At 37.1% G+C, this 27776-nt stretch overlaps 1 protein-coding gene across 1 annotated transcript; it reads right to left on the minus strand.

Moving 5' to 3' along the window:
- Positions 1-84: 84 nt before the first annotated feature.
- PYGO1 (pygopus family PHD finger 1) lies at positions 85-27776 on the minus strand. The gene is made up of 3 exons (XM_081049857.1): positions 27539-27776; positions 7176-7261; positions 85-5963 (listed from the first exon to the last, which is right to left on the minus strand). Exons 1-3 carry the CDS (start codon positions 27585-27587, stop codon positions 4839-4841), a joined length of 1260 nt encoding a protein of 419 aa, XP_080905983.1. The 5' UTR covers positions 27588-27776; the 3' UTR covers positions 85-4838.

Here is a 27776-nt window from a genome sequence, read left to right on the forward strand (position 1 = left end):
CCAATGTGGAACACACTCAGATTTGTATAAAAGTACTGAACTAATATCCCAAAAAGAGGTATATGTAAACAGTACATAAGGAAGAAAGTTTTAATATGAAACAGTCATTTAAGTCACATACATCATGATAAGAAGCAGGACTTTCTTTTATAAGATATTTTAACTAACAAGCAACATCGTCTACATCATCTACGGAACAAGAAATACAGGTATTTAGAATGTTTTAATATAATTGCAAGTAATGTATTTTGACAAAATATGACAAAGATGAAGCTTATCCATTGGGTTTCATGAAGTTTTCAATGAAATACAGGCAGCCTTTGACATATTAACATCTGGCTTATCGATAGCCACTTTCTTTCCTTCATTTCCCCTAGACCACTTGTCTCGGGAGATGTTAACGCCACCTCTAGCCTCCTCACTCCAAGAGTGCCTCTAAATTCCCACCATTGCACCAAGAGTTGGAAAAATGCAGATGTGACTTCTACACTGCTCTATTGGATAAATGGAACACCAAAAAAAGGGGAAGTTGCTAAAATTTGAAAATGAGAAGAAAACCTCTGGGTTCATAGTAGTAGAGGAAAGAAAACTGTTAAAAGTCCCAACATTCTAAAGGAAATGGTGTTCTCAAGACAATATCAGCCAATTCAATAAAAATACTGCTCCCTATGGTGCCTGAAATGTGTCATTTTGTCTGAAATTTTAGATATTAAATATTCCTTTTGAACTAGTAACACCATTTAAAAAAAAGAAATGTAATCCCACTGTCTTCATTCACATCTTGGTAGAAAACACTTTTGACTTAAAATCTAGTCAGCCACAGCCACACAAAGAAAGGGGGTTAGAGGAAAGATGAAATTCTGAAGCACAGAGCATCCAGGAAGGGAAAAGCAAGTTGGCTTATATAGCATCCCACCCGAGTTTAGGATGGTAAGAGGACACTGGAAAACACACCAAAGATTTAACCTTCCTGAATCACATGAGAAGAAAGGAAATCTGCTTCTTTCTCCCACCTAAATACATTGATTGGTTCCCTAAAAAAGCTAAGCACTCAGCATCATTCTATGGGTTAACTACATCATGGTTTAAATAAGCCTTTATGAGCTTCTCTAAGAATCTAAATCATCTTATATAGATACCAAACCACTATTTACAAATGAACTTTAGGAGCCTTATTTTTAATTAAAAAAAACTAAAGTAGCACAAATGTTCATGCATATGAAACTCTACACATTGCAAAAAAGAAATCAAAAAACTGTTCAGAGCTCCCTTTTCATTGCTTACATATATTTTTACTATTAAATACAATTACTATCGTATGTTGGATAAAAAGTACTAGCACTCTTAATTTGTTCAAGATGAAAAAGTTTGAAAGAAGACTGGATGAAAACTCCTGATACTTATTTTATTTGGATGATTATAAAGTTGGCAGATTTCATGGGGACCTACACTATTGAGTTTTATTCCTATTACTAGACAGAGTTGGGAGTCTAAACAAAAAAAAACAAAACACACACAAAAAAATCGGAGTTCTTTATATTGTGTTAATCTATGAAGAGTAAGTACTAGTACTAGAAAATCTTCAGTTTTATGTACATAATCATCTAATAAGGATAATAAGAATCCTAACGGTATTCTAAAGTATTTCACACAAAAGGAAAACACTGATCACAAATCTAAATTCTAAGCACTCTATCTGAAGAACAATTTTTCTTTCACAAGCTAAGCTGTTTCAGTATTAGTCCAGTAACATGTAGAAGCAAGTGCACCAGGAATTCTCTAGTAAAATTAACGAAGCAAGTTCTGAGAAAGGACCTAATGCTTTAAAACTTCCATCAGTAACCTAGCATTGGTGAGAGCCTAACTGCTCATAGTTTGTCAGGCTGAACTTTGGCAAAATGAGAATGTAGGAGAAACTCCAAAAATTCCTGCTCAACTGTGTGCGCGTGTGTGTATGTGTGCATGTGAGATGAGGCCTTTCAGTGAAGGAAAAGAATTACACCCCCAAAAAAGGTGCAATGCTACTGGAAGATTATTCTACCTGTGTGCATTTCTTTCCATCACTAAATATTTTTAAACGTTTAGGGAGGCTCATCACTTGTCCTAAGAAAGTCACATCCATTTGTATAACAGCCTCCTTTGGGTCAAATTAGTATCTGGTCATTTTTATAATTCATCACTTTCCTACAAAAAAGGGTTTAGATGACTTTTGACTTAGTGTTATGTAGAGACAAATGTAGAACTCGTAAAAAAATTAATTCAAATACAAGAAAACATTCATCAGCTATGACTATAGTTCATTGCCAAAATCAACCACAAGTTCTTCTTTCAAATACTTACAGATTCTTATTTAAATAAGGTGCTCTACAGAACTAAATACCTGTGAAAAATTCACTTGTTTGTAAGTTTTTAAAAACAATTACTTGGAAATGGAAAATGAAAAAATTGCATTATAAATCAAGTATCTTTTGACTAGAATGGGAGAGGTTATTTCATTTTCACAAAACAACAATTGAAACTGTAAGCAACAGAGAGCTTAAAAAAACTGCATAATCAGTTTTAACAATGAGCACAACGGAAGTACTGCATGTAAAATGTTAACTCCTGTGGCCCTTGGAAGTTTCTACTCAATACCTATCTAACTGCATTCAGTCATTAAAAAAAAAAATCATGATCTGATGCTAGGACTGGGCACATAGCATGAAATGCATTTCTTAAAAATCAGCACTCACTAGGATTTCAAGAACAACACAACTACATCCTTAAATATTTAGAAAATTATGTATCTAACAAAAGCTACAGTGTAAGCAAATTGGGATCTTCAAGTATGCTACTGAACACAACAAATGTCAGCCAGCCAAAAATACTGCATTTTAACCTGCTTCAAAGGAGTATTAGAATTTACATCATTTTATTTCCTACAACTGTATAAAGGTATATGTTTTACAACTACTGAAAATATTTTGTACTGATCTCTAACTAGTCAGAGGTAACTGGAGAAAAACTTGTATTACTTTGTACCACATGAAATTGCTGTTTTTGTAGGTCAAATTAAAGCACTATATTTAAAAAAAATAAGATTAATTCAAAATATGTATCATGAGTATTAATAATTTTCTTCTAATATTAAAAAATTCATTGTTATGAAATTCATCATTTGTTAGGCTATATAAATTGTTCAAATCCTCCAATTATTCCTTCTCAAAGAATATGTTATTTCTTAGAAAAAGCTCCAAATGACGAAAAAAATATAGTTCATTGGATAAAGGCCTGGTGACTGTGGACATGACAAAATTTAATTGCCCGATTTAATTAACTTTGCTTTAGTATTTAGTAGCTTGTGATACATGAGGTCAAGTGTTGTTATGTAAGAGTGGGTTCCTGTTGATTAACCAAAGGATGTTGTTTTTTAATCAGATTTTTCATGCATAATTTTAATTTCTTCGTAATATGCTGCTGCTGTCATTTCACCAGAATTTAAATAGTAGTAATTAATTATACCTTTCCCAGATCACCATATGGTCTTCAGAACCTTTTTGGTCACAATGATAACGATGGTGCAAGTTTGGGATCTTCACCGACATCCAACCATTTTATAAACTGCTATCAACTATCATACAGTTTTTTGTTGTTGTTGTTGTTTTTGTCACAGGTTATGATTCATTCCAAAAATGGGTTTCTGCTGTTTTGAATCTTACTGAGTACACCTCCAACTGTCTCGGTTCTTTATCATCTCTGAAAAGGATATTCTCAGATCCATTTTTACACTTTCCCCAGACACAGAAGAAACTCTTGTCTACTGCAAGGCATTGAATTGTTGTTCGTAAGTTAGCTTTCACCTTGGTTCTTAATCGATTTTTGCTTAAAATGGATTTTGATCTCTCGGAGACTCATTTTTGAATTCAGATCCCCAGAGCATGACTTTTCAAATTACCAATGAGTAGTTCAGAGACCTCTGAGGCCAAAATTGCTTCTATCTCATTTGCAATATGTCTCAGTTTTAAAAAGTATTCACAATTCTTCTGAGGATACTATATTATTTATTTCTCTGGAAAATAACAAAACAACTCAATAATCAGAGAAGTAAAGAGTGAAAAGCATAATACTGTTAAATTCTAAATAGCACAACTAGAAACATAGTTTATAGCAACTCTACTAACTGCAGTGCATTTTCAACTGATCTAAAATTAGCAATTTCATGTGATACAATCCACAGGTTAATCAACAAATACTTACTGGGTATCTACGATATGCTGACATCTTTGTCATATCTGTACAAACAGATATCCTGGAGAGACTAAGTTGAAACACAAAAGTCACTAGTTTCAAGGACCCTAGTTAGGGAGGAATCTATTATTTTTAAAAACATCCATAAAATGTATACTTTCTTCCATGTTATAGCTACACATATTTTTTCATGTTAAATGAATCCTTGAAAAAATACTTGAACTAAATGTTTAATGTGATATCGCCAAAGTTCAGCACTGAAATATACATTTTTCAATGGTTCTAACTTTCATGAGTCAAAACTTGCCTACATTTGCTATATATTATTGTGAAGCTTCAAGAGGCTTTTATGCTTATGATTAACAACAACTAACATTTATTTGTATAGTACTTTCTAAAGCACCACCATATACATTATTCTCATTTAAGATAGCAAACAAAGACAATACAAAATTTGCACTAGCAATGAGGTGGAATATAATAAAAACTAAAAGGTAAATCATCTTTTTGCATGTGCCTTTAAAAAAATAATGTAAAACATTAAAATCCTGTGTCACTGACCCTCTGTAATACATGGGGGGGGGGGAATCCACTTTAGTTAATGGCTGGGACTAAGCATCACTGCCCACCGCAGGTGGACCAAAAGTCTCTCTAGTGCGCATTAACTGGACGTCTTTGTCAGCCATACAGGTGTCACAGCCCCATACTGCAGACGCTTCTGCAGTGAGCAGGCCATAAGCTGTTTCAGTCATTCCAGTGCAGATTCGATGAAACCATTTCTGACAAGAGGCTTCACATAAGATGGCATCCTGATCGTCATTCACTTCATTTGTACAGATTCCACAAGGATACACTGGGTCAGAAGAAGAATGGCCGTGACGGCTTGGGTGGAGAGAGGATTTATTGCTTTTTTCGGTGGTGCACGTATCTGCTGCCCCTCTAGGTTGTCGTGGCTTATTCTGTGTCCCATTTGCATGGCTGTTGTTTGTACCTTCAGTGCTACTCGAACGGCTGTTCTCTTGATTGACTACATTGTTTCGATTAACATTTTTTAATTCAATATTACTCTGATTCACTGTGTCATCCATATTTAAGTGAGGTGGATGAGCAGAGGAATTTTGATTAGTGTTTTTGGTTGCTCCTTGATTAAAGTCTTGTTTTGGGGGTGGTGCTTTTGCTTGGCCAAAAGCATTTGGGGGAGGAATAAAAGAATGATTAGATTCTAATGAAGAAGTAAAATTTGAATTATTTCCAGGGACAAAGTTAGGTGCCAAGTCAGGATTAGATACCTGGCCAGCATTCTGAGGAGGAATCTGATTGAAGTTTTCAGCAGGATTTTGTCTAAAATGTTGATTAGGCATATTAACATTCTGACTTAGTGCATTATTATAAGATGGATTTCCAAAACTTGAATTATCATGTGGCCCAAAGTTAAAAGCATGAGGTCGATTAAAACCCATGCCCAGAGGATTCTGAGGAAATGGGTGTGGCTGATTCCTGAGTGAGTAAGGACCACAGTACGGGGAAGACATCCTCGGAGGAACATGAGGTGGCATTCTGAATGTGCTATAACCTCCAAAGCCAGGATAACCAGGGCCAAGATATGGGTTTGATGAAGGTAGTGGTTTGTAGGAAATAGTATTATAGTTGTCATCAAATGGATTAGCAGCCACTAGGTGATCAGAGTTGGGATTCGGTGGTGGCGCATACTCAGACAATGGAGGAAAAGAAGGCCCCTGAAATGAGAATGTAAAGTAAAATACGTGCTTTTGATCAAAGAAGTCATTAAGATTGTCCTGTTATAAAATCTTAACACTTTTGAACCTAGTTTTAGTCAAATTTCTCTTGCAGTTTTCTGAAAATGTAACTCTTCACTTCCAAATGTTTATATATAATTATATATATATATTTTTTTAATTAAATTTATTGGGGTGACAATTGTTAGTAAATTTACATAGATTTCAGGTGTACAATTCTGTATTACATCGTCTATAAATCCCATTGTGTGTTCACCACCCAGAGTCAGTTCTCCTTCCATCACCATATATTTGTATATATAATTATATTTAATGATAAATATTTGTAGGTTTCTTTTATTTAGAAAAGGAAATAAGATAACACTTTTCTGAGCTCAAATTCATTGTTACTTCAAACTCCAGAAGCATTTAACCTTCAAAAGAAGATGCATTGCCATAATTTTCATTTAATATGCTTGCCTATAACTAGAATCTTTCACTTAGAATTCTAACTAAAAATACCTTTCATACCCCCATATAACCACAAAATTATATAATAATAAACAGGATCTAAATTTTTTTCCTAGCTCAACTTCTAGGAGTAGCTATTAACTTATTCCCAAAGCACTACGCTCTAGGCCTCAGACTGGAAAAATAAACTGCCAATTTTAGTCACACTGCAAGGTTAACAGATGGTGGCCAAAATGGAAAAAAGTAATCTGTACATACAATATACTTATTTGCAGTCTTCATCATTAAGAGAGTGCTTCAAATTTATAGAGAATGAAACCATAAAGCCTGTATTTATAACTGTTTATTACAACCACAGGTTATAGACAAAAGATACCTCCATCAAGATTGCTTCATGATATGCACATACTACTGAATTACTGTAATAGTTGAACATTATTACTTCAGGTTAAACTTGTGTCCATATATATTTTTAAGTCTTTGAATAGAACCATAAGCATCTATGTCTTTTAAATTAAAGAATAAGCATTTTAATTCATCTGCAATATACACTTCAGGCCTACAGTCCAGCAATTGCCACTAGCTGCAGAGTAAAAAATAATAATAATACGATCACTGCAGGATTCACTATTAGGTTCTGAAGGAGGATAGGAAATAAATTCCATGACAAAGTTTAAATTTACCTCATCAGCCTGATTATATCACAAAGAAAAACTGCTATCAAAGAAAATGTCAATTTACCTGTGTATTTGTTTTGCGTTTTTTCTTGTCTGGGCTTCCTAGTTGTACACCTGGTCCTCCTAACCCATCCAGTCCACTATCACCACCTGAAAATAAATAAATAAAATCCAGATAATATTTCCACTTATAAATGAAACCATTTTATATCTCTCATAGCAATATTATAATTACCTATTAATACATTTTTATTTTTGTTAGATAAAAGCAATACTAAGCTTTTATTATCTTTGTTCAAAAACTCTTTCCCATAATTTCAGCCCCAAACAGTAGTTCATCTCTACTCCTATATTAATTTTTTGTTATTCTTTCAGTGAAAAAGATAGTCTCCATCCTGCCTTTAAACCTTCAGTCATCTGGATCCCTGTCTGTGAGGCAACCACTGTTGCTAGTTTCTGATCTATCTTTCCCTAAATAATCCAGATAAATTCCAGTACAATATCTTTTTGGTTACATATGGACACAAATGATGGTATGCATACTATACATAATAGTCTGTACCTTGCTTTCTTACTTGGAAATCATTTCATGTCATTACATATAAAACTGTCCCATTTTTCTAATAGCTGAGTAGTACTTCACAGTATGATTATACCATAATTCATTAAATTTTGTTAACCCCTCATACCCAATATGGATATTTAGGTTGTTTGAAAACCTTTGCTCTTCTGCAACGTAAATCCACGTATAAATATCTCTACTTACATATACAAGTCATTTCTAGAAATGGAATTATGGCATAAGATATGTGCCTTTTAATTCTTAAAGGTATTGTGAAAATACAACAATGTATGTATTGTTTTCTCAATAGTGTATGATCAAGCAAAAGCAAAACCTCACCCGTGAATGTAAGAGGTAAAAAAAAGTTTATCAATGGAATTTTTTTCCATTAAGAAAACTTTTTATTATGGAGAATTGTGAACTATACAAAAGTAGATAGAAGCATAAAATTATGTGCACAAATTATAGACACACTTGTAGGAACATATAAATACACAATTGTAATAGATTATAATTAAATCAATTCAATAAGTTGTCAGAGAATAGAGAAGACTTGCTCACATATATGGATTCTGTGAGAGGGATATATAAACTGAGACCTAAAGGATAACAAATTTCTCACATGACGAGCAGAAGGAAAAGCTCTAGGCAAAGAGAACAGCATGTGTAAAGAGTCTTAAGTTGAAAGGAGCTTGATGTGTTTGAGAAAAGAGGCCAGTGTATTAAGGGACTATGGAGAGTGCCTCTAAGAAGAGGTTGAAGAGATAGGCAAGGACCAGGTCATTTTATATTATTATGAACTGAACGTCTATATACCCGCAACCCACAAATCTATATGTTGAAGCCCTACCCTCCAATATGGTGGTATCTGGAGGTGGGGCCTTAGGGAGGTAATTAGGGTTATTACATTAGGGCATGAGGGTGGGGCTCTTATGATGGGATTAGTAGCCTTAATAAGAAGAAAAAGAGAATGATCTCTCTCCCCAGGTGCACACACTGAGGAAAGGCCATGGAGGACATGGCAAGAAGGTGGGCATCTGCAAGCCAGGAAGAGCTCTCACCCAGAACCTGGAACTGAATTGGCTGGCACCTTAATCTTGCACTTCCCAGCCTCCAGACTGTGAGAAAATTTTCTGTTGTTTAAGCCACCGAGTCTATGGTATTTGTTATGGCAGCCAAAATAGAGGAAGACATAGAGCCTTATAGTTTATGGTAAAGAATTGGATTTTACTTAAAGAACAATGGATGATTATCTAAGAGTTTTAAGCAAGAACGTGACATGATTTGTTTTTAAAAGATTAATTAGCAGTGTTGAGAATAAAACTTGTGATGGGATAAGGGCAGGAGCACGGAGACCAGTAATGATAATTTTATAATGGTAGTTCAGGAAAAGAAATGGTACTTGTCAATAAAGAGAAACTGTTGGAGATAGTTTCCCACATAACTAAATGCAAAGCAGATTTCTGTAAGAGCCATTTAGAGAAGTTGAAACACTGTGGAGGTGAAACCCTATGACAAACAGTAACAAAATTTAGTAAGGATTCTGGATGTTAAATTAATATTTAAACATCAAAAGCTTTTTTATATACAAACTACAACCAGATAAAGATAAAATAGAGGAAAAGTTTTCATTTACAGGAACAAAACTAACCTTATATAAAATAGTAATAAATTTAAGAAATGCACAAGATCAGTATGAATAAAACCTTTTTAAAAGCCCCACTGAGAGACAGAGAGGAAGACCTCTAAAAAGCAGAAAAGTACTGACTGTTTTGGCTAGCCATCTAGAACAAAATAACATTGTTTTCTACCTCATTTATTATCCCCAACAGTCTTATTGTGTCCTCCTCAGAGACACCAGCACCCGGTGTCTGAGCACCAGGCCCGCAGGCCCCATTCTCCACACCAGCCCGAAGGCATTAACAGGAGCTTAAGCAGCAGCCTCTTCTCAGAGATCTGCGTTTAAACTCCACAGGGCCCCTCCTGTGAGTATATATATTTTAATAATTCTAACCACTTTCCTTTGTCCCACAGCCTTAGGGACAAGCCACTACTGTGGGTAGCTGCTTGCCACAGTTGATACCTCTGTGAAAACTAGTATCCTATTTTACCACTTCAGTGTAATATTTGTAAACAATTTTTATATTAAATTCTTTCTGTAACTGATATGGTTTCTGTCTCCTGACTACACCCTGACTGACACATATCTCAAATCCCACTTCTACTAAGTTCACATCATTCCAGACATCTAGCTTACTACCTACCTACCTACCTACCAACATTTCCTTCTGTCTATACAGAGCAAAAGTAATACCTTTATAAACACCAGGTACTATTTTAAAAATAAAAGTATTAAATTATAACTTTATTAAAATTTAATAAAAGAAAAAGAATTAAGTTAAACTGAAGAATATGCTAAATGTTTCTTCAACAAGAAAATTTTGGGGGGATAGGATCCTCTAAGGTTAAGACAAGACATTCAGAAAATCACTAAGTTGAAGAAATTATGGTGGGTTTTTTTTTTTCCAATTTCAGATAGCATTGATTGACTTTCTGCTTTAAAGTTGAGGATATGGGCCGGCCCGGTGGTTCAGGCGGTTAGAGCTCTGTGCTCCTAACGCCGAAGGCTGCCGGTTCGATTCCCACAGGGGCCAGTGGGCTCTCAACCACAGGGTTGCTGGTTCAACTGCTCGAGTCCCACAAGGGAAGGTGGGCAGCGCCCCCTGCAACTAAGATTGAACACGGCACCTTGAGCTGAGCTGCCTCCCAGATGGCTCAGTTGGTTAGTGCACAAGCTCTCAACCACAAGGTTGCCAGTTCGGTTCCTCGAGTCCCTCAAGGGATGGTGGACAGCGCCCTGTACAACTAAGATTGAACACGGCACCTTGAGCTGAGCTGCCACTGAGCTCCCGAATGGCTCAGAATGGCTCAGTTGGTTGGAGAGAGTCCTCTCAACCACAAGGTTGCCGGTTCACCTCCCGCAAGGGATGGTGGGCTGTGCCCCCTGCAACTAGAAACGGCTACTGGACCTGGAATTGAGCTGCGCCATCCACAACTAAGACTGAAAGGACAACAACTTGACTTAGAAAAAAGGCCTGGAAGTACACACTGCTCCCCAATAAAGTCCTGTTCCTTTTCCCCAATAAAAAAATCTTAAAAAAAAAAAAAGTTGAGGATATTATAGTATCACACCTTACCCTACTTTTTCCCCTCTTTAGCAGGGTATTTTCTATATCTAGATTCAATTCTTCATTTCAGGTAAGTTTGCTTTTATCATATCTTTGAATACTTTTCTGCTCTATTTCAGGGGCACTTATCATTATGCTAGAGATTTTTAACTCCATATCTATTAGTCATCTCTTCGACTTTACTCTCCATATTTTCATTTGCATTTAATCTGATTATCTGAAGTTTTCTATTATGTAACTTAATTGTTAACCATCTCTAATCTGTTCCTTATTTCTAATATATTTTTTGTTCTATATTTTATTTGTTTCCTTAGGTCTGCAATTTACCTTTCATTGCATTTTTTTGTATCACAAGTTTTTCTTTGAGCTCTTTTTTATTATAACCACTTGAAGTCATGTGAAATATTTCCTTCTGTCTTTAGGTTATTGGTTCTTCAACTTCTGCGTGCTCTTTCTTTGTATCTTCTTTGTTTTTGTTAGTTCACTAGTGTGGTATAGTATGTCAGCATAGTTAGCATGCTTTTATTTTATCTTGCAACTTTGCCCAGACCTTTTTCCCCTCCCTCCTTTTCTTCCACCTCCTCCCCACCCCCACTGTGGTTCTAACCGTTGTTTCTCAGTCTAGTTGTGTAGGACACAGCTCCCTGGCCCATGCTGGTATTATGAGCCTTATGCTCCCGGCAGCTCTCCCTGGCAGTCCAGCTCCAGGGAGAGCTGTTGTTCACAATCTTAGCTGTAGAGGACGCAGCTCACTGGCCCATGTGGGAATCGAACCGGCAGCCTTCGGCGTTAGGAGCACCGCGATCCAATGGCCTGAGCCACCGGGCCGGGCTGCCCCCTGCCCAGACCTTTCATTTGCTCTGATTTAACATGGATGACTTTTGACTCCCTTTTACTCACATGTAAGATTGCTTGCTTGGTTTAGGTGGTATGCTTCATCTATTGAGATATGATTTTTTTATTCCTATAAAGTATTTTAATGTTTAACACAGTGTGACATTCCTGAAATAAATCCAACTTACTCATTTTTATATGACTGGATATGATAATACTCTCTTTTGGATGCTTGCCTATATTAGTAAGATTAACATCCAGGATCCTAATTCTGAGGTTTTGTTAAATGCACATTTATCTAGTTGGGGCTGCAGTAATCCATTCACAGTGGATTCCCTTGTGTCTGTCCCCTGATGCAGTGTGTATCCCTGGAGACTTCTTTTCTGTCAGAGATAGTCTTCTTCTTTTTTTTTTTTTTTACCTTTCTCTATTTCACTCATTTTTTTCTTACCCAAAGTGAGAAGATAAGAATACTCATTTGTTTCTATCCAGACTTGGGGTTATTAGTAAGAATTCTCAAAATTTCCAAGGGGCAGGGGCTGTCATAGAAGACTAAGACAGTGCATTCACCCTGTTCCAAATTTATGGTATTGGGCTGTGCCATTTCCTTCATTTGTTGCTGTTGCTGAACATTTTTGCTGTTTTTTAAAACTGTTTTGTTCACTTCACTTAGAATTCAAAGAGATTCTGCAAAGTAGCTTTGTTCTACCATCTTAACTTAGAAGTGCATATCTAAATATATCTCTGTTCTTTTCCTGAAGCTCCATAACAAACCTATGAGTTAAGAAGTCATCCCCATTTAAAAAAAAGGAATGGAAAGGGGTCATACCATCAGTCGAAAGTAGCACTGAAATCTAATACTAGCAGTATTAGATATTTGTTTTCTTTTGCTTTTACATGTACTATCCAGTGATTTTTGAGCATATTCACAAGTGTGTAACCATTACCACTATTTAATTCCAGAATATTATCATCACCCCAAAGAGAAACGCTGTACCCATTAGCAGTCATCCCCCGTCCCCCAGTCCCTGGTAATCACTCATCTACTTTCTATCTTACATGGATTTGCCTACTCTGGACATTTCACATAAATGGAATCTTACAATATGTGACTTTTGTGTCTGACTTCTTTCACTTAACATCACATCTTCAAGGTCTATCCATATTATAGTATTAGTATTTCATTCCTTTTTATGGCTGAATAATATTTCATTGTATGGATATAGCACATTATGTTAAGCCATTTGTCAGTTGGTGAACATTTGTGTTGTTTCTACTTTTTGGCTATTATAACGCTACAATAAAAATTTATGTACAAGTTTTAATATGAATGTATGTTTTCAATTCTCTTGGGTATATACTGAGGAGTGGAATTGCTGGGTTACATGGTAAGTCTATGTTTAACTTTTGGAGGAACTGCCCAACTGTTTCCCACAGTGGCTGCACCATTTTAGGTTCCTACCTGAAGAAGGTGCCAATTTCTTCACATTCTCCTTAATATTTTCTGTTTGTTATTTTTTTTTTAAGATAGCCATCCCGGTGAGAATGAAGTGGTTTCAATGAAGTATTTCACTGTGGTTTTAATTTGCATTTCCATAATGGCTAATGATATTACATATCTTTTCATGTACTTATTGACCATTTATATATCTTCACTGAAGAAATGTCTATTCAAGTTCTTTGCCTATTTTTTTAGTTAGGTTGTTGGTCTTTTTTCTGTTAAGTTGTAAGGATTCTTTATGTATTCTGGATACTAAACTCTTATGAGGTAATGATTTGCAAGTATTTTGTTCCATTCTGTGGGTTGTTTTTTCAATTTGATGGTGTCTTTTATCACAATAACGTTTTAATTTTGATGAAATCCAATTATCTATTTTCCCTTTGCTTGCTTAAGTAAAGCTAGGTGTATCTACTTCTAAGATACTAGTTTGCCTCCCTAAAATCTTATGCATATACTGTCTTCCTCAGTGACCCACAAAAGGAAAAAATGGAAACTTCTGGTTCAAACTATAGGAACTCTTATCTTTTAATTATAATTTGATGTGGTAATCCCATTTGAACAGGTGGCAAGTAAAGAACTAATAGTGAGATTCACTCCACCCCCAAGGTCATTTATTCAAAACCTGATGGTTTAGGAATGACTAAAACTATTACCAAATTATAACTATACAGTAGGCCTAAGCAAATGAACTGATGATTTCATATTAACAATTTGTATGCAGTTTTTCGTAACAGAATATACTGACATTCTCAATGGAGAAATGTGTTGTTCTTGAATCTGAATACCTAGAAACTCTGATGAGTCTGGTATGGAAAAAGAATTAGCAATGGTCTTAGAGGTCAAATAATAAAATGATTATATAAATAAACAAAAGTATCAAAGTCCTGTCTGTCCTAACATGTCATGGATATTTCATTTTAACAAAAGTATAAATATAAAAAGGTAATTCTTAAATATAAAAAATTAATAAGCTAGCTTCTAATCTCAAATGTAGAATATATAAATTACCATTCTCAGCATTAAGACTACTGAGTAACTGTAATTTTACAGTTAAAATGCAATGTGGTTTAAAATGGACAAAATGTACTCTTATTGGTTAGTATCTACCATCTCTGTTCACTTCCCCAAAATTTAATAATTGCTTGTATTTATTCTAAGGCAAAACTGGTATTTTGAATCATTTAGATAAACTCATTTTCAAGTAATCTGTGAGCAAAACCGTCTAAAATTCTTTTTTAAACAATTGAGTTTTGTGGTATTCATTTTTTATTGAGTCTAACATTTCCCTACATAAAACAATCTTCAAGTTCCCACTAATCTCTGTTCCCCCACTTATTGTTCATCTATACAGATGCTATACAGATGCTCCTTGACCTGTGATGGGGTTACCTTCTGACAAATTCATTAAAAGTTGAAAGTATCATAGGTCAAAAATGCATGTATAATACTACTCTTAACCTACCAAACTTTATAGCTTAGCCTAGCCTACCTTAGCCTTGCTCAGAACACAACACCTAAAAAACACTGGCAACACGGTACACTGTAGAGTATTGGTTGTTTACCCTCATGACCACGTGGCTGCCTGGGAGCTGTGGCTCACTGCCACTACCCAGCATCATGAGAATCTTACCACCTATCGACAGCCCAGGAAAAGATCAAAATTCAAAGAATGGTCTCTACTACATGCGCATCACTTTGACACAGTCGTAAATTTTCAAAAATCAAACCATCATTAAGTCAAGGACCGGCTGTATGACACTTCCAATGGCTCTGATTCCTGGCTTTACCTAGTCCTTCCTGCCGCTATCTGTAATAGTGGTGGTTCCTCTCCAAGAAGTAATCAGTAATGTTAGATCAGATTCATGTTCACCAGGGCTAATTCGAATATAAACTACCAAGAATTTCTTTCTTTCTCCTCCCTCCCTGTCAGCTACTTCTTCTATGATATTTCCTCACTCCAAAGGCTGTCATGTTCTGATACCTCCATGAATGAGTTGCTGCTCTTAAACTCCTCTGGAGTCACTGCCATGGCCACCTTCTTGACTGTGATCATTTCCTACGGATTCATTATTTTTGCTATCCTGAGGATCCGCTCAGCAGCAGGCAGACTACCAAGAATTTCTATGACTCTCACTCTTTAAAAATAAAGTGAAAGGTCAGAATCCAGGGGAGGAGAAAGTAGTGGTTATAGAGCTAGTTTAGGTTACCTTAATAACTTCTGGTACCAAAGCTTCTACCTGTTCTATATACCTGCTGCTAACTTTGCAAGGTAAATAATGACTACTCAGCCAGAAATAGACAGTTGTGGGGCACAGAACCAAGAAAAGGGGGATTGCCAAAGCTTATTGTAACACTGGCCACTCTGATCCTTTTATTTGTTAATACTTGAATTTCTTCACGTCATCTCTTCACTTCTACCTGCCTAGTGCCCTCTGAATGCACAAGGGAAACAGAAGTGGGAATGGGTGATGTCAACTGTGGAATAACAAGCCTCTCTCATCTTAAGAAAGCAAAGGAATTTTACCTATCTATGTATTATCACCCTGCATTATGTCAATCAATCTCAATTAAGCAAAATTATATTTCTCTTTTCACCCTTTAACTTTTATCCAGAACTGGAAGCTGGTTATCTCTCCTCACAGTCTTATAGAAGAGTCCAATCTATTAAAGGAAGCATTTTTTCCCATCTAAAGAGTCCACAAATTAAAGACTTTTTTATATGAAATCCATTTATAAGTATAAAATTATTTTTTTCTATTTGTAAATATTTTTTATTTTTGTAAGGTGTGGATTATTTACTTTAGGCCTTTTATTATTTTTTCAGGTCTAATTATAACCTCTTTATTTCTTCTGTTAAAGACTCACTCTATTTTGGCCCCACGTCCTTACAAGGGAGTGAGGACATTATTCTGTACACTAGATAGCAGCATGCCTTTTATATATTTTAATTTTCATTTTTTAACCTTACTTTATTTATAATAATGGTTTGGTTTTTGATACTGTTCTCATAAGTACTGTGATTGCATTATTTTAAACTATTTTATAATTAATATTTTCCTTCAAACAAACTTGCTTCATCATTATTCCAAATAAGTAGATATTCTAACACATGTATGCATTGGTTTAAGTATGTATCCTGTGCTGATTAAATGACACAAACCAGACTTGTGTCTCCCCCAAATTCATATAATGAAATCGTAACCCCTAAGTTATGATTAGGAGTTTTAAGGGGTTTGATGGTATTAAGATGTGGGGCCTTTGGGAAGTGATTAGGTCATAAAAGCAGAGCCCTCATGAATGGGATTAGTGTCCTTACAAAACAAACATAGGAGAGCTCCCTCACCCCTTGTCCATGTTAGGACACAGCAAGAAGACTGCTGTCTATCTGTCTATGAACCATGAAGAGGGTCCTCACCAGACACTGAATCTGCTGGTACCTTGTACTTGGACTTCTTAGCCTCCAGAATTGTAAGAAATAAAATTTGTTGTTTATAAGCCATCCAGTCTATGGTATTCTATCATAACAGCCTGGATGGCCTAAGACACGGTCTAACACATTGCCTGGCACACAGTGGGCGCTCAAATACTAATTTTCAGTTTGCTTTCCTTTAGACAAAACTATACCATTTAAGTCCACTTCACTTAGGTTTCTATAGAATTTAACATCTGATTAAAATATCTAATATTCAGCAGTGTCAACACTCTATGGACACTCAAATATCAGTTTTTCACAACAGCAGAAAAGTCTGGGATATACTGTGAGTTTATTCTATCATTTACTATGGATGTGAACATCTTAGCTAAGAGCACTGTCTTTACCTGAAACACATACTTCTATAATGCTGGTCTCTACCATGGAATGAAAATATGAATTAATATGTGAATACATTTAGTATTATATGAATTCCATCAAACATTTGGCAAAATGGCCTTACATGATTTAAATGAAAGTTCCATTATTTTCTTTTAGAATGCAGGGAAGAAAAGTGTCCACTATGTGATACCCAGCACCTATATCAATCAGAGCACGTAATAAATATTAAATTCAGAAAGCACTCAACATCAGGTATTTAAGGTTTCAAATATATGCGATTCCTGTGCCAGCTGTCTCCCTAAATTAATGATCTTTGTATCACTGAGGTGCATGAGGTTTAAGGTTTGAGCTTATGAAAGGTAAAGCTTAGGAGAGTGAGTGGATGGTATCTATGGATGAAGCTAACTCCATACAACAATACCTCTAATAATAAACTTATTTTATTAACAAAGTCAGCCAACTTTTTAAACAAAAAACTTCAGAAATTATGGAGAACAAAGGTGCAAACATTCACAAAAAATCATATAATAAACAGCTTGTATTTATCTTTCTCAGCAAAACTGAAATCTAAGAAGTTTCTGCTTTTACAATATTTGTTTTGTTCATTGTTTTCTCCCTAAAGGGAGAGAACCTTCATTGCTTTTCACTCTATACCGACTCCCAGTCAAAATAAGAAAGAATGTGCTGTAGGTCATTTACTTATTGATGAATTGATTCAATATATCTAAAAGTGAATGTTGATCACATTACTTATATTTTGGAATGTATAGACTTTCTATTTCTGATTTTAAAAGTAAACACTTACAAATAACTTACAACGTACCAGATGCTGTTTTCAATGCTTTATATATACGTATGAACCCAATTAATCCTTCAAACAGCTCCATAAGTATTATTTTCATTTTGCAGCTGAGGAAACTGATGCATAGAAAACAGTACCTGGTCAAAGACAGCACAGCTAGTATAGCTGGGATAAGAACCCTGGCAGTCCTGCTCCAGAGTCAAAATGCTATATACAGTGGTACCACGGTTTTCTAACGTAATCCTTTCCGGAAGACCATTCAAGTTCTGAAACGTTCGAAAACCGAGGCACGGTTTCCCATAGAAAGTAATGCAAAATGGATTAATCCGTTCCAGGCCTTTAAAATCAACCCCTAAAACAGCAATTTAGCATGAATTTTACTATCTAATGATACCATAGATCCATAAAATGATACACAATGAAAGCAATAAACACAATATACTTTACTGTAAATGCAATACTAAATAAACACAATGTAAAAACAGTACTGTAGATGATAAAAATGGAAATGCGATTTTTTCTTACCTGCAATGATGATAGTCATGGTTTGGATGGGGGGGTCCCCTTCAATAATCACAATAGATGACTGTTCTTCAGGTGTTCTATGGTCCTCTTCCATAATCGCAATAGATGAGTGTTGTTCAGGTGTTCTGTAGCCCTCTTCCAGAATCACAATAGGTGAGTGTTGTTCAGGTGTTCTGTAGTCCTCTTCCAGAATCACAATAGGTGAGTGTTGTTCAGGTGTTCTGTAGCCTTCTTCCAGAATCACTATAGGTGACTCCTCTCCTGCCATTCCTTCCCTTGATTTTTTTACACCACTGACACCTGGTTTAGACTCACTGGATCTTTTCCTCACTAAAAATATTTCAAGTGACATGCTTTTTCCGATGTTTTAAAATTTGTCTAAAGTGAGACAAAATTATCATTGAAAATGTTAGATGCATGACTTACAGCAGCTTATATCAGGGTGATATTTTTCAACAAAAATTTGCACTTCAACCCATTTTGCACACATTTCTTTGATCAGTGCAGTAGAAACACTTTCTCTTCCCTCCTCCTCCGAAGACAATTCCTCAGTTTCCGCCTGTTGCTGCTCCGTCAGAATGTTCTGAAGTTCTTCTGTGGTGAGTTCAGTCTTGCAGTCCTCCACTAACACCTCCATGTCATTGTCATTACTACTCACTTCCCAGCCCATGGACGTTCCCAGAGACACAATATCCTCAACAATAGGAGCATCCTCTTCAACATCCTCAAATACACATTCAGGAACAGCGTCTGGCCACAATTCTTCCGTGCTGACTTCATTGTTCTGTGAGACACATCCCTCCATGCTTTGTCTATGAGATGTAAGCGATGTAGGATATTGAAATGATTCTTCCAGCACGCTCTGAGGGTTAGCTCTATGTCCGAGATCACATCAAAGCACTTCAGGAACAGTGCTTTGATGTAAAGCTTCTTAAAATTAGATATGACCTGCTGGTCCATGGGCTGGATAAGACAAGTCGTGTTGGGGGGCAAAAACTTTACATTGACAAAACTGAACTCTTCCATCAACTCGTCCTCCAAGCCTAGGAGGTGAGCTGGAACTTTATCCATAACAAGCAGGCACTTCACTTCATTGGAAGATTTTTGTCTTGGAGGTATTTTTTTACACTTGGCCCAAACACTTATGAATCCCTCAATAAAAAACTGCCTGGTTACCCAAGCTTTGCTGTTTGCCCTCCACATCACATGCAATTTGCTTTTTATAACATTGTTTTTCTTAAATACCCTGGGGTTCTCAGAATGGTAGCCTAGCAAAGGCTTCAACTTAAAATCCCCACTTGCATTCCCACAAAATAAAAGGGTTAGCCTGTCTTTCCTGGGCTTGTGTCCTGGCAATGATTTCTCCTCCTATGTAGGTCCTCTTTGGCATTTTCTTCCAAAAGAGGCCTGTCTCATCAAGCCTGTCTCATCTTCAACAGTTGAGAACTTGTTGGGGAAGGAAACCCTCTGCCTCTACATAATCTTTAAATTCCAAAACAAATTGGTCAGCATCTTCTTTGTTGGCACCGGGAGCTTCACCATGTCTCACTACATCGTGTACGCCACTTCTCCTCTTAAACTTTTCAAACCTCCCTCTACTTGCCTTGAAAATATCACTCTCAGCACTTGTTCCAGGGGTGTTTTTGATGAGCTCAGTATGCAAATGTAAAGCTTTTTCACAATTATGCTCTCAGAAATGCTGCCACCAGCCAACTGTTTTTCATTTATCCATATGAAAAGCAATTTTTCCACTTCTTCAATTGTCTGTTCTTTGTCTTGTGTTTTAACACCTCTTGCAACATTGGCTCCTTTAATGGCTTCTTTGTTTTTTAAGATGGTACAAATTGTAGATTTGGCACTACCAGACTGCATTGCCAGATCACATACAAGGACACCACTTTCATGTTTGGAAATAATTTCCTTCTTCACCACTATTATTGTTCTGTTAATGACTCTCTTGGCTTTGCAGCTTTTATCCATTTCTCACAGCAAGGGGTGATTGGCAGAGGGCTCCTGAGATGACATGAACACAGATTTATTGCAAACAGTCACAAAACAAATTGGTTGCAAGAGAGCTCCTGAGATTAGCTGAACACAGATTTATGCACTGGGTTCCACACAGTCACAAAAACAAATTGGTTGCAAGAGTGTTCCTGAGAAGAGATGAGAAGATTGATTGCACACAGTCACCAAATAAGCCCAAATATCACCTCTTTGTTGCACGGGTGCTCAGGACTCAACAGCCAACAGCTAGGCCTCAGGATCTTGCACTCAGTGGAAGCTGTGTGACATGTTCAACTTCAGAGGCGTGTTTGAAAACCGAAGCATTTACTTCCGGGTTTACAGCATTCGTAAACCGAAATGTTAGTCAACGGAGACATTCGAAAACTGAGGTACTACTGTACCTTTCCCAACATTGCTATTAGCATGTCTCTAGAGACTAGGAACAGGGAAGGAGATCTGACCATAGTTTACAGCTAACCTTGAAAGTAAAGATGACTGAGACTCTTGGGTTGCCTGGAATAGGTGTTAAAAGAGAGAACTGTATGATCTTCCTCAAAGGTAACTCTTCCACAGCTCTGGAAAAAGCAAACTAGGAGGACTACATTACCTGAAGTTACTGAAATCTCTTTAACATTCATCAAATTAGATTTCAGAAACACTTGTTTAGCTTCTGTAGGTACAGAAATAAAAGTCATACAATGGTACCTCGGTTTTCGTAATCTGTTCCGGAAGACCATTTGAGTTCTGAAACGTTCGAAAACAGAGGCACGGTTCCCCCATAGAAAGTAATGTAAAATGGATTAATCCGCTCCAGACCTTTAAAATCAACCCCTAAAACAACAATTTAGCATGAATTTTACTATCTAATGATACCATAGATTCATAAAACTTACGGCGTTTGTAAACCGAAATGTTCGTCAAAAGAGAGGTTCGAAAACCAAGGTACTAATGTAATTCCTGCCTGCAAGCATCCCATAATCTAGAAGAAACAATTTTTTGTCTTTTTTTTTTTTAAACTCTTAAATTTAACATGATAAATATTGTGGTAAAAATGAAGAGAAGATGTAGAGGGAACTCCCATCTAATCCTGAGGGAAGACATCCCAGGAGGTTTCAACTGAGCTGATTCTTTGAGGATTCAGTATTTTACCAAAGGTGGGGAAAAAAGAGGGCATTCCTAGCAGAAGTTAACAGAATGTGCAAAGAAAGATTTAAAGGCAAGCGAGATCATGACCATGTCTAGAGAGGAAATGAGAATATTTCAGAACTGGAGCATAAGAGACCAGTGAGAACATTTCATGGAACATGAAGGATGCAGGACTAAGTGATAGGCCTGAGTCAAATTTTAAAAAGGGCCAATATGAGAAGATTGGATTTTTATCCTAAAGGCAATGGGGAACCACTGAAGAATTTTACAAAAAGGATCAACATGACTGTCATGAATTGTGTTTGTGGGGCACTATGGCAATGGAACATAGTGAGTAAGATTTTGGGCCCCAGAATTTAAGTTCTAGCTTTGCCCTTAGTAGCTGGATAAATTTTAATGTTACTTTATCACATATCACTTAACCTCTCTGAGCATCAATTCTTCAACTGTAAACAGAATGATAATAACACCTAACTCACTGGGTTATTGAGAGGATTAAACAAGATGATCCATTTAAAACCACTTAGCAAACTATTTGGTAAGTACTCAGTAGATGGTAGTTATTTGTCACCGGCAGCAGCAATGTGGAAAAGGGATTAAGAGGGACAAAAGGGATTAAGAGAGAGGCCATGAAACCAGTGAGAGAGCTATTGTAAAAAAGAGATAAGTAAAATCTGAACTAAGGAGATGGTGGTGGAAAGGTTGAGAAAATGGTAAGTTCAAAACATATTAAGGAGACAGATATTCTAGAGCTTTGGGACTGTTGAGAAGGAGTGGGGGATGGGTTTCGGTCACCAGATAAATGATGTTCACACCACTATAAGGATTAAAGGAAAAAAGAACATGGATATCTCACAGATAGATCTTTCATTCAACATGTTAAAAACAAAATTCTTTAATTTCCCCCTCATAAATCTACTCCTTTTATGTATCTGTGACACTATTCTTTTATGATTTTTCTCCTCTAACTTTCTGGCTACTCCTTCACATTCTTCTTCTCAGAATTCTCTTTTTCCTTTTGTCTCCAAAATATTAGTGTTACCAAAGTTGCTTTTTTCAGTGCTTTTCTCTTCTCACTTTTCCCTTTCTCTTGGATGAGCTCATCTATTCCCAAGACATCAATTAGTAGTCACCTGTTTACTGATATCTTCCAGATCTTTATTTTTGGCTCAGACTACCTGCTGCAGTTCCAAACCATTATACCCACTGTGTACACTGCAACATCCCAGGGGAATATTCACTGAGTCAAAAACCAAACTCACTTTCCTGATAATCTGTCTACCCCTTACGTGTACCATTTAAAAAAACAACAAAAACCAAAAAACTCTTTACTGTCACTGACTATTCCCCTTGATTCTGTGACCACATAAATTATGCTTCCTCTTCAATCTTTTTTTTTTAATTGGGGAAGGGGTACAGGACTTTATTGGGGAACAGTGTGTACTTCCAGGACTTTTTTCCAAGTCAAGCTGTTGTCCTTTCAATCTTTTCCTCTTCAATCTTAATCCAAATGCTCCACACACCTATCTGATCAGGATGGTCTATATCCGAGTATATTTTAACTTTTATTTTTTTATAGCAGTTTCAGGTTTAGAAAACAACATAATAAAAACATTTACACCCCTCACAAAGTGATAATCCCCCCGCCCCCGAGTCTATTACCCCTCTGACATCATGTAAAGCTGGAACATTTATACAATGGAGCATTACTCTGCTATAAAAAAGAACGAAATCTTATCATTTGCAACATGGATGGACCTAGAGAATATCATGCTAAGTGAAATAATCAGACTGAGAAAGACAAATTATATGTGCAATCTAAAGAACAGAATCAACAAGCAAACAAAACAGAAACAGACTAAGAGATACAGAGAAAAAAGTGAAGAATGGTCTACGTTTTTTAGTAAAGTCTACTTTTAGCACTTTTATGACATTTCTGTGTTATTATCTCATTCTAATACATCCTTACCTCTCCAGTGCCATTTCTAACTCTGGTTAAAAGAATTTAATCAGTTAATCTGAAATGAATGTCTCAACTTCCTTCTTAACCTCTAGATTTCTGTTTCTCTCTCCCTCTCCCTCTCTCTCTCTCTCTCTCTCTCTCTCTCTCTCTCTCTCTCTCTCTCTCTCTCTTTTCAAGACTAACTCTTCGTTTGCATCCTTGATGAAATTCCCTTTTTCTTATCTGCAGATACCTGATTTACAATAGGAGCCTTATCTATCTCATCCCCAGCTTCCAAACAGTGAGTGCCTAGCACATGGTAGATGTTAAAAGACAGGCATTGAATGCTTTATTAAGGAATTATTCTTTCTGTTGCCTTTTCAGTTTCTCCTCTCTACCTCTACAAATACCTTAAGTCTTTTCAAAGGACAAAAAATAAATAAAAAGACACCCATACAAACTTTCTCTTGACTCTATCTTTAAAGCTACTGGCTATGTCTTTCTACCACCAAGCTTCTTTTAAATTGTATCTGTACCACTAACTTCACAACTTTGAAATGTGGTTTTCTCTCAAAAGTGCCTCTTCAAAATCACCACTTACTTCCTAGACCTTTTTCTCCCTCATCCTCCTTGTTGTTCCTTCAACCTCATTTTACACAAAAGAACACCCACTGCTTTTTAGAACTCTTCTCCAGCAGGCCTTCCATGATTCCCGTAAAGACAGGTTATATGTACCTTTATTTCCTGTAGATGGTCACAGCACTTACCATGCTGTTTGTAAATGTGTGCTTGTTTGTCAGTATCCTGGACTACACTAAAACTTTTTTAAAGACAGGTGCAATATCTTCTTAATCAATATATTCCCACGGTCTGGCACTATGCTCAATAAATATTTGTTGAATAGTCAAATGAATAGTCATTAGATCAAAACCTAAGAGTTCTAGGAACACTGGTGAATGGGAGTGTTGGTTAAAATAAGTACAACAGAAAACACTCTAAGAGAAAAGGGCAAGTAAAAGTAGTATGGATAATCGGAAAGCAGCATAAAGATGTGAATGAGTTATTTCATGTAGTCACTCATTCATTCACTTGGTATTTACTGGGGGCAAGTAATTAGAGGAGATATTGAAAGATACTAAAGATATTGCACCTATCCTCTTGGACCTGTCTTACAATCAAGGGCTGAGAGTCTGGGAGTGGTAAGAACTGGTAAAAAATGCGAGTAAGATACTTTGCCATTAAATAGCAATTCCAAATCTAATATTAAAGTATCAGGACAAGTTTGGAAGACCACCAATCAGCTTCTTCTGATCCATTCACCTTTCCAATCTAGTATTTCTACCAGCAACAGTTCTCAAACTTTATTGTGCATGAGGAACACCTGGGGATCTTGTCAAAGATGGAGAAAAATCACCAAGATCCTTATTCTGTGGGTCCAGGAATGTGCCTTTTTAATAAGCATCCCAAAGGATTATGATGCTTTTGGTCTACAGAGTATACTAAAGTCCTTAGTTATTCACATCATGATTTTGCCATATCTGAGTTACACCCATAATACTATTTTCTTAATAATCTCTTTATATCTTAGCCTTATCCTAAGTAGAAAGTTTGTTGACTTACGTTTTTATAATACACTTGAAATAAACACATAACCATTAAAAAGTCTGTCTGTACACATCAGTGAACGGGAAACAGTTTGAGAAGCACTGCTGAAAAGTTTGTGCTCTGTAAATACTATACCCTGAATATAATCAGATGATAGATTATAACAAAAAGTTCCAGGGCACTAAAGTTCAACAGAATTGTGCTTCAGAAGACCTCATGTAGTTACTCTGGTACCTTTAATGGATTATAAAATAATCGAAAAATGTTTTTAAAAATTAATGTTGTAATTATTACAAAATGACTTATGATAAAAACCCCTCCTATTGACATTTTATTTTTAAAAGTGCTTTGTCTTTTATTCTTTTTATTCTTAAAAGACAGATTATTGGGTACTTAACTCACAATATTCTTGAGCAGACATCTGCACCAACTCCCAACAGTTAAGGCATCAAACTTAAAAGCAGCAGTTGGAACAAAATGAAGGTAGATCTGTGCTCTTGACCCACAATAAAATACACATCTATTTTATTTACAATTACATTTGATTAAGACTGATAATTGAGTTCAAAGATATAAACATGATAGCTCTCTTCCTTTTCCTTCAACCCCAAAATAATTTATAATAGGTAAAATATGACAAAAATATCAGAGGAATAACTGCATCTCAGAAAGGTCTTTTCTTAAAGGCTTTGGCAACTCATAACCACAAACAGAAAAGAAAGTTGAAATACAAAACCTTCACCAATTGAAAGATTGTGCTGATATTAAGCCTTTATAAACAATATTCTGCTTTAAATTATGTGTTTGCTTAAATGGTTAAGAAAATCGATCTCCATTTAAATATTTGAGTGGACGTTTTTTTGGGCGCCACATTGTTACTGTGTCACAAGCTAGTTCCATATGTTTAGTCTCAGGTCACACGGAACAAAAACATAGATGAATGACTGTGGTCCTTGATCTTCACATCAGCTTAAGTCAATTGGAAATTTACCTTACTACTTACTGATTTAAAAAGCACTTTATCCTGTTTGAATGAAAGGATTATTGTAATGGCCTCCTAACTAGCCTCCCTGCTTCTACCCTTGTTCCCTACACTCTATTTTCCACACAGCAGCCAGAGAACCCTGATAAAAACGTAAGTCAAATCAGTCACTCTTCTGCTCAAAATGCCCAGTCCATATCTGAGTAAAAGCCTAAGTTTTTCCAACAGCACACAGGCCCCCAATTCGCAGTCACCCTACCCTTCAGCTCAGCTCATATCACTCTCCCTATGCTCATCAGGCACCAGGTACAGCAGCTTCTTTGCTGTTGCTTGAATATACCTGGCAAATTTCAGAACTAGGGCCTTTGCACTTGCTATTCCTTTTGCCAAGACTGCTCTTTCCACACATATCAATGTGGCTCTGCTCTATCACTTCCTTTGGGTCTTTGCTCAAACATCGTATTCCAAGTGAGCTCTCTTACATATTTAAAATTGCCACCTCTCCCCCATGCATATTTCCTAACCTCTTTCCCTCCTGCTTTGTTTTTCTACATAGCACTTACCATTGATATTCGATAACTTTTCTTTATCATTTGTTTGCCTCACGAGACTGTGAACTCCTTCTGGGTAGACTGTCATTTTGCTTTGTTTACTGTTGTATCCCAGTGCCAAGAACTGTGCTTGGCACACAGTAGATGTTCAATAAATACTTGCTTAATGAACAAACAATATTACATCAATTTTGAGATTTTCATCCTTAACCCTATTAAGAGTTGGAAATTAGAGCTGGACGATGTATCCCCCAAATTTCCAGACGGCACTTGGGGTCTGTCAACTTACATGCATTATCTTTTGTCTGGTACATTGTTCCCTCGGGTTTTTCTTAGATAGTACAGGCGGCAGGAAATATTCCTAACTAGTGTGCAAGGAAGAAGCAAAGCAATCATGTACAAAACTGATTTGGGGTGATTTGATTCTGATTCATCAGCCAGTGGAGGAAATGCCTTTGGAATTTACAGTGTCTCCTCTTAAGCCTGAGGAAAACAAGCTGTATGTTTGTTGCCTTCTGGAGGGTGGGAAAGGGGGCTGGGGGAGACGCCAAGGCCCGTACACCTTCTTCAAGGACCTCAAGTCTCGTGCAGTCTAACTTACTTTTGGGGGAGGTGGGCATCGTTCGTGGTCTCTGCCAGGGGGTGTTTCTTTCTCACCCTCTGAGGTGCCTATTGTGCTGTCTCGCGAAGGAGGTAGGTGGGAGGAGAGGGGGATGAAGGGATGCTGAGTGCGGCGTCAACTGCCTCCCAGCACCAAGTCGGGGAGGCGAGGGCTCCGCGGGGGTCCAGGGGGCCACAGGGCGCCGGGGCCGCGCGCCTACCACCGCAGCGTCGGCCCCGAGGCGCGGGCGGGACGCGGGCTGCGCGGAGTTAGGCCCGGACGGAGCCCCGTGGCCTCCCACCCGCCCGGCACGCGGTCCCCGCGCACCCCAGTCCCCCGACCCCCTCAATCGGGCGCCCTTCTCGGTTACCTCGAACTCTCTTCAGCGAAATGGGATCCTTCTCCTGTTCTGCTGACATTACAGACCGCAAAGCATGACTCCCCCCCAGGCCGCGGGAATTCGGTCTCTTTGATGCGGCGGCAGCGGCTCCTCCTCCTCCTCGCGGGGCCGCTGCGGCTGCGAGGCGAGCCTCCGAGCCGAGGCGCGGCCGAGGGCGGCGGGGACGCGGGCCGACTTTGCAAAGTTTGGGAGGAGGACGAGGCCTCGG

This window comes from Rhinolophus hipposideros, assembly GCF_964194185.1.
Source record: "Rhinolophus hipposideros genome assembly, chromosome: 5".
In the NCBI taxonomy this organism is placed as follows: Eukaryota; Metazoa; Chordata; class Mammalia; order Chiroptera; family Rhinolophidae; genus Rhinolophus; species Rhinolophus hipposideros.